Source organism: Myotis daubentonii, chromosome 4 (genome assembly GCF_963259705.1).
Source record: "Myotis daubentonii chromosome 4, mMyoDau2.1, whole genome shotgun sequence".
NCBI lineage: Eukaryota > Metazoa > Chordata > Mammalia > Chiroptera > Vespertilionidae > Myotis > Myotis daubentonii.
In genome coordinates, this window is record NC_081843.1 from 110,744,411 (window position 1) to 110,760,067 (window position 15,657).

A 15,657-nucleotide genomic window follows, 5' to 3' on the forward strand; every position below is an offset into this window, starting at 1 on the left:
TGAAGGATATTCTTTAAGAAGAGGAAGAAGAAGAAAAAGGTAAAGATAAAATTTATGAACAACAAAGTGACAACAAATAAATACCTATCAACAAGTGAACCTAAAAATTAAGTCAGAATAAACTGGTGAATATAATAGAAGCAGAGGCATAGAAAGGGAGTGGACTGACAATTTTTGGGGGTAAGGTGGGTGTGGGGGGGTGCGGGAAGAGATTGGACAAAACTCTTACACCTATGGATGAGGACAGTGGCAGGGGGTAAGGGCATGGGGTGGGGTGGGAACCAGGTGGAGGGGAGCTATGGGGGGAAAAAGAGGAACATCTGTAATAATCTGAACAATAAAGATTAATTAATTAAAAAAAATAATACAGAGAAGAAAGTAACTGTGAGTTGACATTCATGTCTATAGTTTATACTGTAGCTTTGTTACATGAAATGCCAAATGTATGGTTCATAATATATCTAAGTAGAACACAAGGATTAGAATAAGCCATGTTCTAGGAGAGTGGTGAAATGAATAAATTCAGAAACTTGTCATAACACTATAAACTAGTATACTGCAAACTTTCAAAAAACAATTTGGAAGTATGTTAAGAGCCATACAAATATTTACGAATGACTCCTGTTACCATTGTATCTAGCTAGTTTATTAACAATAGGAAGAGAGCAAAGGAGAGGCCAGGCTATAGAGACTAGAGAGCATATAAATCATCAGGGCAACTTCACCAGGAAGCTGCAACTTTATTCTCCCCAGGGAACCACCGGTCTATTTCCAGGAAATCACTAGGGGAAGGGTCCAGCAAAGGGGAAGATGGGCGCATGCTCAGTGAAGTCTGGCTGATATACAGAAGGTGCTTGCCTGTCAGTCTAACCTGAGGAACAAAGATAATTGGCTAGGAGGACAAAGCCACAGAAAGCACATGAAATCCTGAATACTTATTGGTTAAGTGCCTACTTATAACCCTGAGACAAAGAGTTCTCAATCTCTTGTTCCTCTTGCTTTGTTCCTGCTTCTGTTCTTGCTTGCTCTGTGACCCACACTAGACTGCCATGCAGCCACAGAAGCTGAATGGCCATTCCACATGCAGTGGATTGCAGCTGGAAATACAAGCTACGTGAGCCAGATGCTGGACTGGACTGTGCTTTAATATGGAGCAAAGACCCTGGGCAGTGGCTGTAATTCTAGCCCCACTGAAGACAAGGCTAGACTTTTTCCATAGTAGAATGGAAGGAGATGGGACCTTGGGGGGGAACTCCCTTAATGTTACATCATCAATAAAACTTTCCAGACTATCTCATCCTCCAGTGGGGGCCTCAGGAAATTTTTATTTCTGTGGCACCCCAAGAGCTCCACTTCCACCAGCAACAGGTGGGGACAAAGAGAGCACTCCACCGATAACACTACCCTCTAGTGCAAGGGTGGGCAAACTTTTTGACTCGAGGGCCACAATGGGTTCTTAAACTGGACCGGAGGGCCGGAACAAAAGCATGGATGGAGTGTTTGTGTGAACTAATATAAATTCAAAGTAAACATCATTACATAAAAGGGTATGGTCTTTTTTTTTTTTTTTTTTTTAGTTTTATTCATTTCAAACGGGCCGGATCCGGCCTGTGGGCCGTAGTTTGCCCACGGCTGCTCTAGTGTTATAGTGTACTGTCCACATGGCCATATGTGACAAATAAAAGGTCTAGGTCCATGGTCAGCAAACTGCGGCTCGCGAGCCACATGCGGCTCTTTGGCCCCTTGAGTGTGGCTCTTCCTAAGCCTTAGAAGTACCCTAATTAAATTAATAACAATGTACCTACCTATACAGTTTAAGTTTAAAAATTTTGGCTCTCAAAAGAAATTTCAATCGTTGTACTGTTGATATTTGGCTCTGTTGACTAATGAGTTTGCCGACCACTGGTAGGTCCACTCTAAGAAATAATGAAAGTCACCTAGTACCTAGATCTTGGTTTCTAAATTACCATTTCCCAATAAAAGGAGCCAGCAGTACTTGGAGAAATGGCTGATTCTAGGGCTGGGAAGGAAAGTTAAAGATGAGCCTGAAACATCTCATTGTGCCACAAAGTATGAAAGTCCTCAAAGATAAAAGTACGTCAAAAAGACAAAAAAGTGAGCTTACAGGGTTTCTTACTGGTCAAATCTTGGACAACTTGAGCATTAAAATAATGATAGCAACAAATTATAACCCCCCCAGTAAAAAAAAAACAGGAATGGTCATTATTATATTAATGGTAATGTCTTGCTTTAGATAACTGTACTGTAGATAGGTAAGTGAGAGTTCTTGTTTGTAGAAAATATATATCAAGCAGTGATTCTCAAACTTCAGCATTGATTAATATCAAAAGGAGAATATGTTAAACCACAGATGGCTGGGCCCTATCCCCAGAGTTTCTGATTCAGTAGGTCCAAGGAGAGTTCTGAGAATTTGCATTTTAACAGGTTCGTTCCTAGGAGATGTTAATGTTGGTGCTACTTGTTTAAGGAATTACACTTTGAAATCCAGTGGTAATGGGGGCTGAAATGGTTCAGGGGGAAAAAAAAATAGTATATACAGATACACATGAAAGTATATTTTGAAAAAGATTGATAAAGCAAATGTTGTTAGTTTTCAACAATTAAGGAAGTTGGGTAAAAAGTTTATGGAAGCTCTTTGTAATAATCTTATAATTCTTCTGTGAGTTTAAAATTATTTCAAAATACAAAGTATATTAAAAAATTCAGAGGTATTTTTAATGGCCAACTTGGATAAGGTATCAGACATTAAAAAAAAAAAAAGAGTAGAAAAAAATGAAAATAGCTGTATGTGGTAGAATTAGAGATCTTTTACTTACCAATTTTCTTAAGTAACCTATACTATTATTATCATCTCATCCATACTTAGAAAAAGTAAATGTAGTAATAAAATACATTTCCCTCCCTAAAACATGAAAGCTCTCTCATATAATAAAACCAAAAGAAGTCTTCTTCACTTTTCCCCACTAAAGAAAGATACACAACATTCAAAGGTACAAAACAACTGGATTGGGTGTAAAAAACCATCACCTCAGTAAACTAAAGATTTAAATAAAACTTATGTTAAACCAAACAGAAAATAACAACATACATTCATAGCAATAATTTGTAAAAGGAAAGCAAACTAAGGATTTATGTAAATCATTTCAATGTTCCTGACAGACATTATAAGTCACCCGACATTGTTAACTTTCTCTGACAGGGATTTTTGAAAAGCCCACTTTTAGAAGTATTGATCTTATTTTGAATCTACAAAATGAAATGCAACACTGACATAAGAATATGTAAAGAAAGTAGTTAACTATTATTTATTCCCATAATTTTAACCCTTTATCTGAATACCTGTTTTAAAATTCTCTCTATAGATCCTTGATCCATTTTGCTTGTGACAGCATCTTTCCTCAATCGGGCAGCAACAGTTCCAAGGTAATCAAGAGACGCCACTCTTAAAGCCATCTCTGTTGACTTGTTGCTGAATTGATGAACCTATATATAAAAAGAAAAAGCAATTTTGATATAACTTCACCAGTTTATGAACAGTATATTTTTAATAGCAATTTATCATATAAATTTCAAATCCATGTTGTATTATCTGAAATATAAACTTTTTTATTGTGACAGTTTTCCATAAAGTGATTGCCTTTTGAGTTTCTGGAGTCTGAAAGGTTTTTTGTTGTTTTGTTTTTAAAAAGCCCTGCCAGTATGGTTCAGTGGTTGAGCCTCAATATATCAACCAGGAGATCACTGCTGATTCCTAGTCAGGGCACATGCCCGGGATGTGGCCTCGATCCCCAGTAGGGGGCATGCAGGAGACAGTTGATCAATGATTCTTTCTCATCATTATGTTTCTATTGCTCTCCCTCTCCTTTCCTCTCTGAAATGAATAAAAATTTATTTAAAAAAATTATAGATTAAACCGTCCTAGGCACACCATCATTTTCTTTAAATGTAGGCTCAACTGCTTATTTGTTAAAAATAAAGTATTACTAAAATTTCTTAGACTGGAATTCTGATGCCTATGAAACATTATCTTGGTTTCAGAATAGTATTCATATATTTTCCAGTTCACAGAAAGTAAAGTCCCAACAGCTTTGTTACAATTTGTATTGCATAAGTCCAAATGTAGTTTCAAAATAAAAGCAAAAATCACAATATTTCTTTGCATTTCCCTATTGAGTTACACGAGGACTAGAAAGTACCTTGTTTTTAGAATTACTCTTAAAAATGACAGTTTCATGTTAATCAGTTTCATGCTTTGAATTAACTACAATAACTTATGACTCAGTGTTGAGGTGCTTTAAACTAATGATGTAAGAGTTCTAAACCAAAAAAAAAAAGTTTCTAAAGTACTATTATCTTATGTAATGAAATGAAAACACCAAAAGTCACATTTCAGTTTTCTACAAGGTACTGACAATATTGTGTACAATTTTATGAACATGCAAAAATAGAGATGCAATGGTCATATTTCCTTACACATTTTTAAAGAATTCATCATCTGTGAATCAGAGTATATCCTCATTATGTTGTCTTCTAGTAATCTAATAATCTTTAAATTCTATACTCTTACCAACAGTCTCCCTAACAAACTAAGGAGTAGTTCAGCAGCTGGCCATTCAGGCTTATTGACTGTTGAAAGAAGATCTTGAACAAAATTTTCAAATAGTGGTCTGTAATCTTCTTCACCTTGCTTACTACCACATCTGTTCAAAGATAATGAAAAGACTGTGAATTTAGGAGACATCTCCACCAATATGACTGAAATTTTGTTAATTTTCTCTTTTTTATATCTAAAACAAGGTATTAGGACAGTACATGAAAACATGGTTTAAAATAACCCTATTTCTCAAACATCATTTCCCCCGCTACCATGGGGAATTCATTTACTGACTATATTAACATTACTTTCCCGCAAGTATAACACATTTAAAAAAATGACCACTGTTCTTCTCTCTACGAGTTTACCATAAATTTTTATGAAAGCAAAGTAACCCCTTTCCAAAACTTTCCTATTTGACAGAATACCCCGAGTATACTGAAAAAAAAAAAAAATTACAAAATTTCAATCTAGTACTTTCACTTTTGGAATCCAACATATAAGCAAGTTCACAAAATTTTAGATTTTAATATTCCAAGTACCTCATTTTAAAGATCAGGAAATCAAGAGCCAGGGAGATATACAAAAGTTTATGGCAGAAAATTAGATTAATCTTTTACTTAAAATAAATAAGCTATTCTCTATACTGGAAAAATAAAAATCAAATTATGTTACCATACTCACTTTTTAAGGAAGATGGAAAGGAAGTTTTGAGCTGTTCGCATGGCTGTTTCATAAGAGTTGGTAATGAGAACATCTTGGTCGACCTAGATTGAGAAAAATAAATTTATACGAATATAACCAGCAAATAACAGTTAAGTTGCTAATGCCATGTTATTACTGAATATGTGTAATATATTAAAATACTAAAACGCTTAACTATTCTTTTATGTAAAAAGAGAAAAGCTACAATTAGCATTTCAAACATATTTCAATACTTTATAAAAACTAAATGAAAATACTGAGAGTTCATGTTATTAAAATATGTAAGAGTGACAAATGTGGTTAGCAAATACAATATTAATAATTGCATATCATGATCTAGGTCAGAACACAAAAGTGATTGAAAATACAAAAACATTACAAGCTCAAAGTTTATTAAACATGAATAATAATACAAAATAAAATTCAATTCCTTCATTAGAAGTTTAAAAGCTAGAATATAAACAGTCAATTCAAAGTTTTGGAAACCAAAGGTGAATCAATCTTTAAAAAAACTCACTATTAGCCAGGAAAATGCAAAATAAAACATGGTATAATTTCACACTGACCATACTAAGTAAAATCAAAACGTAAGAATATAAACTAGAACACCACTTTGTTGAACAAACTGACAAGTTCCAGGAAAGCTGTATGTACACGAAGATTTAATATTCTACTTCTAGTATATCTGGAGAAACTCTTGCTCTAAGTTTTGATATAGTTATATGATATGTTTAATCAAGTCAAAAAGAACCCAGCATTATTGTTATACCTACTAAAACAATGTTAAGTGAAAAAATTAGTTGTAAATATGTCAGTATATTATTATTATTGTTATTATTTGTTGATGTTGTTAATCTTCATCCGAGGATATTTTTCCATTGATTTTTAGGGACAGTGGAAGAGAGTGGGAAAGACAAACACTGATGTGAGAAAAATACATCAACTGGTTGCCTCCTGCACGTGCCCCAACCAGGGCCCAGGCCAGGGAGGAGCCTGCAACCAAGATACATGCCCTTGACTGGAATTGAATCTGGGACCCTTTAGTGCACAGGCCAATGCTCTATCCACTGAGTAAAACCAGTTAGGGCCATCAGTATATTATTTATTAAAATTAAAAAAAAATTCCGTATCAAATTTATGCAGACCTATATATATAAAAGCCAAGTGACCAGAATGACCGGTTGCTATGACGCACACTGCAGCTGGCCAACCAGCCGATCGGGGGCAGGGCTGGCTGGCCAACTTCCCTGCGGCTGGCCTTGCCCAGGTCAGGGCGGGCCAGTCGGACCCCACCTGTGCACGAATTCATGCACCGGGCCTCTAGTAAATACATAAATGGAAGGAGTAAACACTGTTATGATACAGGTCACAGATGGTAAGAAAGGGATGACTATAGAGAAAATAATGGGATTAGAAAAGGACAAAGAAACAAGAGGGACCTAACTTTGCATTTTTCTCTTAAAATTTTACACACACAAATATATCTGTATATAATGGAATAAAGATATAAAATTATTCCTGTTTCTTCTGAATTTTTCTGAAGCAGTATTATAAAAACTTGGAAAAAGTATAAGCATTAGTGTGTAAAAGCTACAAACCAAAAGCAAATCTTAACTAGTTATGATTTACTTAATAGTGAGGGCATGAACTCATTTTATTCGTGAAGTATTTATATTAAATTATGTTTTGCACTAATATAGATATTACGTGTTATAACATTACGTTCCACATTCAACGTCTCACTTGAGTTTTACAACTTGGTATGATAGGCTTGTTAGGTACTACCATTTCCATTTTATAGCTGAAGAAACAAACTCAGATTCAAATGATTTGTGTGTTTCATTACTGGCAGATATATCAGTCTACCAGAACTCAAGTCTCCTTAAACCTGATCTAGTGCTCTAGTAAAGATCCTAAAAAGCCTAGCCATGAAGCCCTAAATAAGAACTTCAGTTATATAAGATTGGCAGAGAATATATGTGCTTTTAAAAAACACACACACAAAAAACAAAGTTATAAACCTTATAAAAGATTTCTTACTTTTTTATTTGAGTCTTCTTCTGAATTAGAATCCTTCTCTGATGATGGTAAGTGTACTACACACTGAATTAATTGTAAAACCAGTGCTGTAACCATCTGAATATACATAGGCTCTCCATCCATATCACTACTGTTTAACCTTCAATGGAGAAGAAAATATTTAAATCATTCATACAGAGTATAAAGAGAATTTCATTTTTAATGTTATCTACCATCTGAAAGTTTCAGGATACTTTCTTTACCAATACTTCTAAGGCATTATCTTTAGTGCTTATAATAGCATCATGTCTAATTATTTTTAATAAATTAGAAAAATGCTAACTAAATCCCTATGCATACTTAATTAAAAGACAAAGAAAAATGCAACATTTAATACAAATTTCCATACTCTGTGCTGCACATAAAAAGTTTATAATAAAAAATATAAAATGTTTCTCAAAATGATTTTTCAAATGAGGAAAGTCTTCAAGATTTCTAAATGCCCATGCATTCTGGTATTCATTATTATTAAAATCTGCTCCACAGTCAGCTCTTGATCATCTTATCTTATTGAATATTACAAAAACTCTACATCTTTTGTTCTAAAGATATTATCAAAACATAGGAATTATTTTATATGCTGATAGCTTTTCTAGAGATTTAATAGACAACAGATGTTTATCAATATACAATTAGTATAAAAAATTAAGATCAAAATTATTTTACAAAAGACAGCCTTGAAAGCAATCTAATTTTATATACCAGATGAACACATTTATTAATCAGGAATATTATAATGATAGTTATGATAATGATTAACTATGACAACAAAGACGAAATGCTGACTACAGCAATCGATAACATTCCTTAGTTACTCTGTGCTTAGTGATTTAAGAGCATTTAATCTTCATGTCTACTCTATATTGCTGTTAGAGCAATCTTTCAGCTTTCTTTTAAAAACAGCATTTAGTGGTTCCTACTATAAAAAGCATCAAGTCCAAGTTCCTTGGTATGGCTAATAAAATCCTTGAACTGCCTCTGACTCTTTAGAGCCAATTTCCATTGCTCTTCTCACAGACCAATGATTCTCCTGAACACCCCCCTCCACCTCGACCAGTGGTTCTTAACAAGGGATGACTTTGCTTCTCAGGGGACATTTGTCATTGTCTGGAGAAAATTTTGGTTCTCAATCATTGGAAGGAGGGGTTTTGCTCTTGGCATCTAGTAAGTAGAGTAGAGGTCAGGGATGCTGCTAAGCATGTTACAAAGACAGCCCCACACAACAAAGTATTATCTGGCCCAGAATGTCACTAGCACTGAAACTGAAAAATCCTGCCATACATCTTTATACTTGAGAATCATTGAACTTCTTTAAATTCCCCAAATGTGCACTGTTATTTCACATATCTAAGCTATTCTTCATGCTATTTTGACAGAACTGCCTTTCGTATTTGATCATTAAAACAAAAAAATTAAGACAAAAATGATGAAGAATATGTAATGGCTACAATATAATGGAGTTCTTTATTACACTTGGCCTTTGCTATAATTACCTGAAGTTCCTTAAACTCCTCTTGCTGGTTGGTAATCTTGCAAGTGAAGTAAAAATTTCTTCCAAAATTAACTGCCTATGTTTTTCATATCTTGAGAATACCTGTTTAGTAATTATAAGATTCCAAATTAAGTTTGTTATAATTATTTAAAGACAAAACAAAAATGCTACTATAATGTGATAAAAAATATAATCTGCCCCCAAAAAAGAAAAAAAAGAAAAGAAAAGAAAAATAAATCTGCCATTTAAATTGAAAATGTTCTCAATATCTTTAATAGCAATGACTGGGGTAACCTGCTTAATTTTCCTATCATTAATAACATTCTTACAGAGGTCAGAGTATGGAAAGTAAGATAAGATTCAAATAATTTTAAGCAATTCTGATTTTGTAATAAATATTACAGAATTACTAACAAAGATTTTTTTAAGTATTTAGAAGTGCTTAAAATCTAAGGCACACTAAAAAGTCCTTATGTTGAAATGAATCTATGGAAAATTTGAATCTGCACTAACTTTTGCAAGTTTGGATTAAATTATATCAATATTTTCCTGGGGGGGATAAACTAAAACAAAATTGATTATACTTACTGCAGTGACTAACTTAATGGCACACAACTGTAGTTCACTGACATTTTCCACAAAAAATGGTGTTATTCCCATTGATGATACCTGCACACACATAAAAAAAGAGTAATCAGTACACATCTTTAGTTGATTTCAGTAACATTCTACCTTACTAAATTCTAAAAACATTCACGAACTTACTAGAAAACACTGAGAGCGCATTTATTTTCCCCTCATCAATCAGCATCTAGTTCTTTCTCTGATCCCATTCATCCTCAAACACATTAGCACATACCTTCCTTCACAGCTACCATTCCTCTAATCTCCACCTTTAGAATTGATGTCACAGAATAGAGAGAAACAAAAAGACATTGCCGCCATTCTGGATGAAAATATCCTCACATATTTGAAAGAAAATAATAACTTATCTTTCCAAGACCTTAGAGTTTAGAATTTATACTACATTTATTCACCTGTCTTCTGCACTAAATGTTTCTTCTAAAAATTTCCCTGGAACTTATTTCAATTTAAGATATACTCTGCATGAAAAACTAACACAGTGCTAGTATTATCATGAAGTGAGCAAGGTTATATTAAACTCAAGTAAACCCTCTAGTCTTACATAATTTGGTCTATAAATATAAAAATGCTTCAAAAAAACTTACCTGAAGAATTGTTGTGTCTGTAAGGAGTTGTATCTCCAGCAATTCTGATAAGCTGCTAACAATGTCACAAACTTTATTATAAAGCATTACTATTACTCTCTGCTTATGGGTAGAACACTTTGCCCGTTTTGCCTTTGAACTTAATAAGCCTCCTAAAAAAATTCAAAACAAGGAATATATAAACTTTCAATAATTCTTAATAAACAGCAATAAAACTGTTTTCTGAAATAAGAGGACACACTTTCCCCCCTATATAAAAATATAACCTGGTTATTTATTGAGAGAGAAAATTACTGTCTAGGTATTTATTTAGAAAGTAAACATTTTTTAACAATACCGTATGGCACATTTCTGTGGCTATTAAATTCTTTTATCTAAAATATCACTTCATCTTTATTTCTATTTTTGTATTGTAAGATAGTAAGATTATATTTCCCTGTAAGTTAACTTGCAATTATTCAATAGGTAACCAAATGTAGGTTATTCATGACCAAGTTAATCTTTTTCTCTTCAACTATATACATGTTAACTAGTTCATTGCTTATTTATAAAGGTTAGAAATAAAAGAAAGAATATATATCCTAAATCAATCCATTTTGTAGATAACTAATGTTCTAAGAAAAATTAAGAGGAAGTGATAAATGGAACCAGAAGCTAATATTATCTGGGATTTCCCCTTGACTAGTAGAAATTACTTTATTATACATAAATAGATGCTAAAGAAATAATGGAACAAGTAGTAGATTAACTAAAGGCTTTACATTTTAGTCAAATCAAAGGCAGTGTTTATTATAATCTATGTAATCTAATAATTTTATGCCATTTTAAGTCATTGCATTCTGACCCAGCCACATGGTAAAATTATATAACAGGTAATTTTGATATTCTACTAAAAACTATCAATATAAAAGGGCAAACTAACCTCCATGAGGATCTAATCTGTAAACAGGATCATACTGAGGATAAAGTGTATTCTGCAAATGAAATTTAGTGTACTGTATAACTCTTTCAATTACATCCTCAATATATACAGCTTTTGGCATATTAGGGGATGTCATTATGTTGATAGTTGTAAGACAGGCATCTGCTGATTTTGTAACTCTCTCCATAATCAGGTCTCTCCATAACCTTTCTTCTTCTTCAGTATCATTATTCTATAAAACAGCAGATTGTTATTGAAATAGAAATAAACACATTTATACCTTAAAATGTAAAAAAATAAATTATATTTTATTTTAATGGGTGGAAAACATGGTAAGAGGTTTGATCTGTGTATATTCTTTAAAGGACATTAGGAATGAAGTAAAAATCCTGATATTGCTCTGTTTCAACATAATATATACTGTTTCCTAATTTCACCACTAGATGACACTCCAATGACAAAGTTATAGTAATCTTCACCCATGCACTTTATAAAGATTTTAGCTAAAGACTATAATTACATATATATAAGTAAGTTTGTGTTTGGGGTATAAACATTATGATAGTGAAAAAACTTTATAAATTCTGCTGCTGTGAGAACAAAGCAAAAATTAACAATAACAAAAGGTAGAGCCTTATTTAAAAGTGGTAAAATGTTACTGACTCAATCATTTCTAATATCTGTTTTTCAACAACACTGTAATTTTGAAATTGAGATTAAAAGCAATGAGTATGCATTTAACACAATTTATTTTCTAAAATGGATAATTCAACAACTGACTGAAGACCACATTTTAATTTACATATCAGCAGCCTCCATTACAATTGTGAAGGGGTGGCTTTTAATCTTATAACGTAAAAACTCTCTACCGTATCCTTAGTTATGAAATATCAATTTTATATTTAAGAAATACTTTTATATGCATGCTATTCAAAGTTTATACATTGGAAAAGGAACAAATAAAAGCATATTATATGTAAAGCAGAGAGGGGTTTTCTAATTACTAATGCCTAAAAATTTGATTACTTTTTTCTAACTCTTCAGCTTTCTTTCATTTTACTGCTTACATACCTACTTAAAAATAAGATAAAGTAACTTTTCTTTGACATTAAAATTGCTGTTTGGAAGAATCAGTTAAGCAGGTTCATCATTGAGACTAAGGTTTTCAGGAATGAAAATAATTTCATTAAGACTGAATCAGCTAGCTCTCCAGAACTCTAGATTCTTGATGATATTTATTATAACTTCTTGCTAAAGTATTTTAAATAAAATTATAGACCAAAGTTGGAGTATATTGCCATTATAGGTTTCTCTAAACCTTTTGTTCCTATGATTCAAAAACTAATTTAGAGAGGGCATTGGAAAAATATGGATATATTTAATAAGCCATTGAAATACCACCTGAGGGTATAATCCTACATTTTTAATTTCATGTACATCAGATCCTGTGGCTTCTGAAAACATCAAGAACATTTCCTTCATGAGATAAAATTGAGTGCATGTATGATACATAGTATGTATTTACATCTAATAATGGAAATATGCATATCAAAAGTGTTAAGAGGAGCTATTGATGGATGGGAATATGAACCTTCTGTGCTTTTTATGTCTTGGAAAAATTTTAAAATAAATATACTATTTTTAAAATCAAACTTTTAAAGAATATTCATTAATTCAAAACCTTCCCCAATTCTTATTTTTTATATCAAACACCTATAAACATCACTATTTCTATTCATTAATGAAAGAGACATCAAGATCAATTTGAGTGCACATATGATTTTGAGTATCTGCTACAATGCCAGGAAAGCAGATCTCAGGCAATGGACTTGCACTCATAAATCATTATACCATGCTGCTACTGCTTTTGAGATAAACATCCTAAAATGTAATAACAGTTCCAATTAACATTTATTGAGAATTTACAATGTATCAGACACTGTTGAGCACTTTACATGAATTGACTTATTTAATCCTTTCAACAACCATTTGAGCTAGGTATAAATATGGCATATAAGAATTGATGTTTTAGGATACATTAAAAAATCAGCATAAGATTTCTAACTATTTTTTCCAAAGAAGGTCAAGAAAAAGAAGTACTACCTACAACCATTTCATAAATGGAAGGACGTTTTAAACACAGTCATACACTTACACAAGAAAGAGCATAACGGAAGATTAAAGAACAGTCCTTTAAATTAAATGAATTTACACCTTTCATTATTATTCTTATTTTATGTCAAAGCTGTGAGTTGACAATATGTAAAAAAGAACTTTGAATTGCTAAAAGTGCAACTCTAATAGCCATGTTAATGAATGTAACTAGTAAATGGTGGTAACAAGCTCAAATGAATGAAATTTGGAATTTTTCCTATAAATCAATGTTCCTATGGAAAAAATTAATCTTAACAATCGTAAAATTAATAATATGGTTCTTAAACTTACATGATTTAACAAAGTGGAAAGCTTTGACCCATCTTGAATATTCTTCTCCAAGATATTTAGGACTTTCACAGTTTTTTCAGTGGAAAGCTAAAATCGCAACATAAACTCTTTTATCCATCACCGGTAAAGTTACAAATTATTCAAAAAATATTCTATACAATTATCCCCTTTAGACTATGGAGTATATATAACATTACCACCCTCTTGAAGAACAGAAAAGAAAACTATCCAACTTAGATCCTCTACTCGTCTGAATTATGTAGAGCATTACTTGTTTTTGAAAGACAGAAGAATTATGTAGAGAATTACTTGTTTTTGAAAGCCAGAAAAGCTTCTATCTTTTGAAAGATAGAAGGGCACATGCATGCTTCTAACTCAGCTCTTACTATATAGCTAGTCAAGACTAAGTTTGCTCTGATGCTGGGCCCTTTGCTTTTGTGCCAGTGACACTGAACATGCATGTGAAAAACACACAAGATTTCTGATTATAACATGGTTTCCATACTAATGTTGTTCAGATTTCTTAAAATCCAAGATAATATTTTCAATAACAGAAGCATAAAATTATAAATAAGTTACAAATGTAAAATAACATTGCTTTATTTAGTAAAAATCTTTATTATTTTTACTATGCCCTATTTCATTTGTTACAAAGATTCTATTTAAAAAAAAATTAGTAGTCAATTTAGAGATTCTGCCAGGAAGCAACTGTTATTTATATTCTTTTGATTGACTAGGTCTTTTAGCCTCCTAGCATCAGCTAGAACTCTCAACCAAATCATCCAGAATAGTCGAATGGGAGGATCAATAGAGTAACTGACTCAGGTATATTTGCATTATTCTTTCTGGAGTATTGCTTTAGATATTTTCACAACAGATTCAACTACTGAGACTTCTGGTAAACCTTTGATGTTTTGAAAATACTCAGCAAATTCACCTTTGAAATAGTTAGAATATTAGCTACATGTACTAGTAATTGTGGAATTTATGAATTAAAACCTAAGACTGGCATTGGCACTTTAGAAAACTGATGCCATATTCCTATGTACAAAATAAATCAATATATCCTCACTGCACACAGCAATATCAATGTAAATAGCACATTAATTCCTAGTTAGCTATGGGATCTCTCTCTATTTTATTTTGTTAATCCTCACTCGAGGGTATTTTTTCATTGATTCTTAGAAAGAGTGGAAAGGAAGGGGAGTGATAAGAGAGAGAAACATCAATGTGAGAGAGACCCAACAATTGGTTGCCTTTTGCACACGCCCCAACTGGGGCTGAAGATTGAGCCTGCAACCCAGGTATGTGCCTCTGACCAGAATCGAACCCAGGACCCTTCTGCAGTCTGTGGGCAGATGCTCTATCCACAGAACCAAATCAGCTAGAGCTTGTCTCTCTCTTTAAAAATCAAACTCATGGGAACCCTCTGCACTAATGGCGGGAATGTAAATTGGTATAGCCACTATGGAAAACAATAGTGTTCCTCAATATATTAAAAACAGAACATGTGATCTAGCAATTATATATCTGAAGGAAGACACTAATTCAAAAAGATATCTGCACCTCCATGTTCATGGCAGCATTATTTATAGTAGCCAAGACATGGAAGCAACCAAAGTGTCCAATAATGAATGAATGAAGAAAATGTAGCATGTATGTACAATCGAATATTGTTCAGTCATAAAAAAGAAGAAAATGTTGCCATTTGTGACAATTTGGATGGATCTTGAGGGCATTATGCTAAGAAAAACAAGTCAGACAGAGAAAGACAAATATTGTATGATCTCATTTATACATGGAACCTAAAAAGCAAGAACAACTGAAGTCACAGATACGGAGAACAGACTGATGGTTGTCAGAAGTGGGGGGGTGAACAAAATGGGTGAAGGTGGTCAACAGGTACTAATTTTCAGTTGCAAGATAAAAAATAAGTTCTGGGAATGTAATGTATAGTATGGTGACTCTAGTTAATAACACTGTACTGTACAGCTGACCCCTGAATATCATAAGTATTAGGGGCACCTATCCGCAGCACAGTCCAAATATGCGTATAACTTTTGACTACCCCAAAACTTAACTACAGTCAGGCCTTCACATCTATAAATTTAACAAACTGGTTGAAAACAGTATTTTTGATCCAAGGTTGGGAATGTAAAAATACCATTTT

General features: G+C 32.8%; 1 protein-coding gene across 6 annotated transcripts in view; it reads right to left on the minus strand.

Annotated features, from left to right (window-relative positions):
* The window catches only part of NIPBL (NIPBL cohesin loading factor), a 175,788-nt gene that overhangs the window by 44,670 nt on the left and 115,461 nt on the right, over positions 1-15,657 (minus strand). For all 6 annotated transcript variants that reach the window (XM_059694929.1, XM_059694928.1, XM_059694927.1 and 3 more), the window contains 9 exons: positions 13,488-13,574; positions 11,043-11,274; positions 10,121-10,272; positions 9,480-9,560; positions 8,893-8,993; positions 7,361-7,499; positions 5,300-5,382; positions 4,589-4,721; positions 3,361-3,504 (listed from right to left, as the gene is read on the minus strand). In XM_059694929.1, the coding sequence (XP_059550912.1) occupies positions 3,361-3,504; positions 4,589-4,721; positions 5,300-5,382; positions 7,361-7,499; positions 8,893-8,993; positions 9,480-9,560; positions 10,121-10,272; positions 11,043-11,274; positions 13,488-13,574 (1,152 nt within the window). The remainder of the gene's footprint in view (positions 1-3,360; positions 3,505-4,588; positions 4,722-5,299; positions 5,383-7,360; positions 7,500-8,892; positions 8,994-9,479; positions 9,561-10,120; positions 10,273-11,042; positions 11,275-13,487; positions 13,575-15,657) is intronic.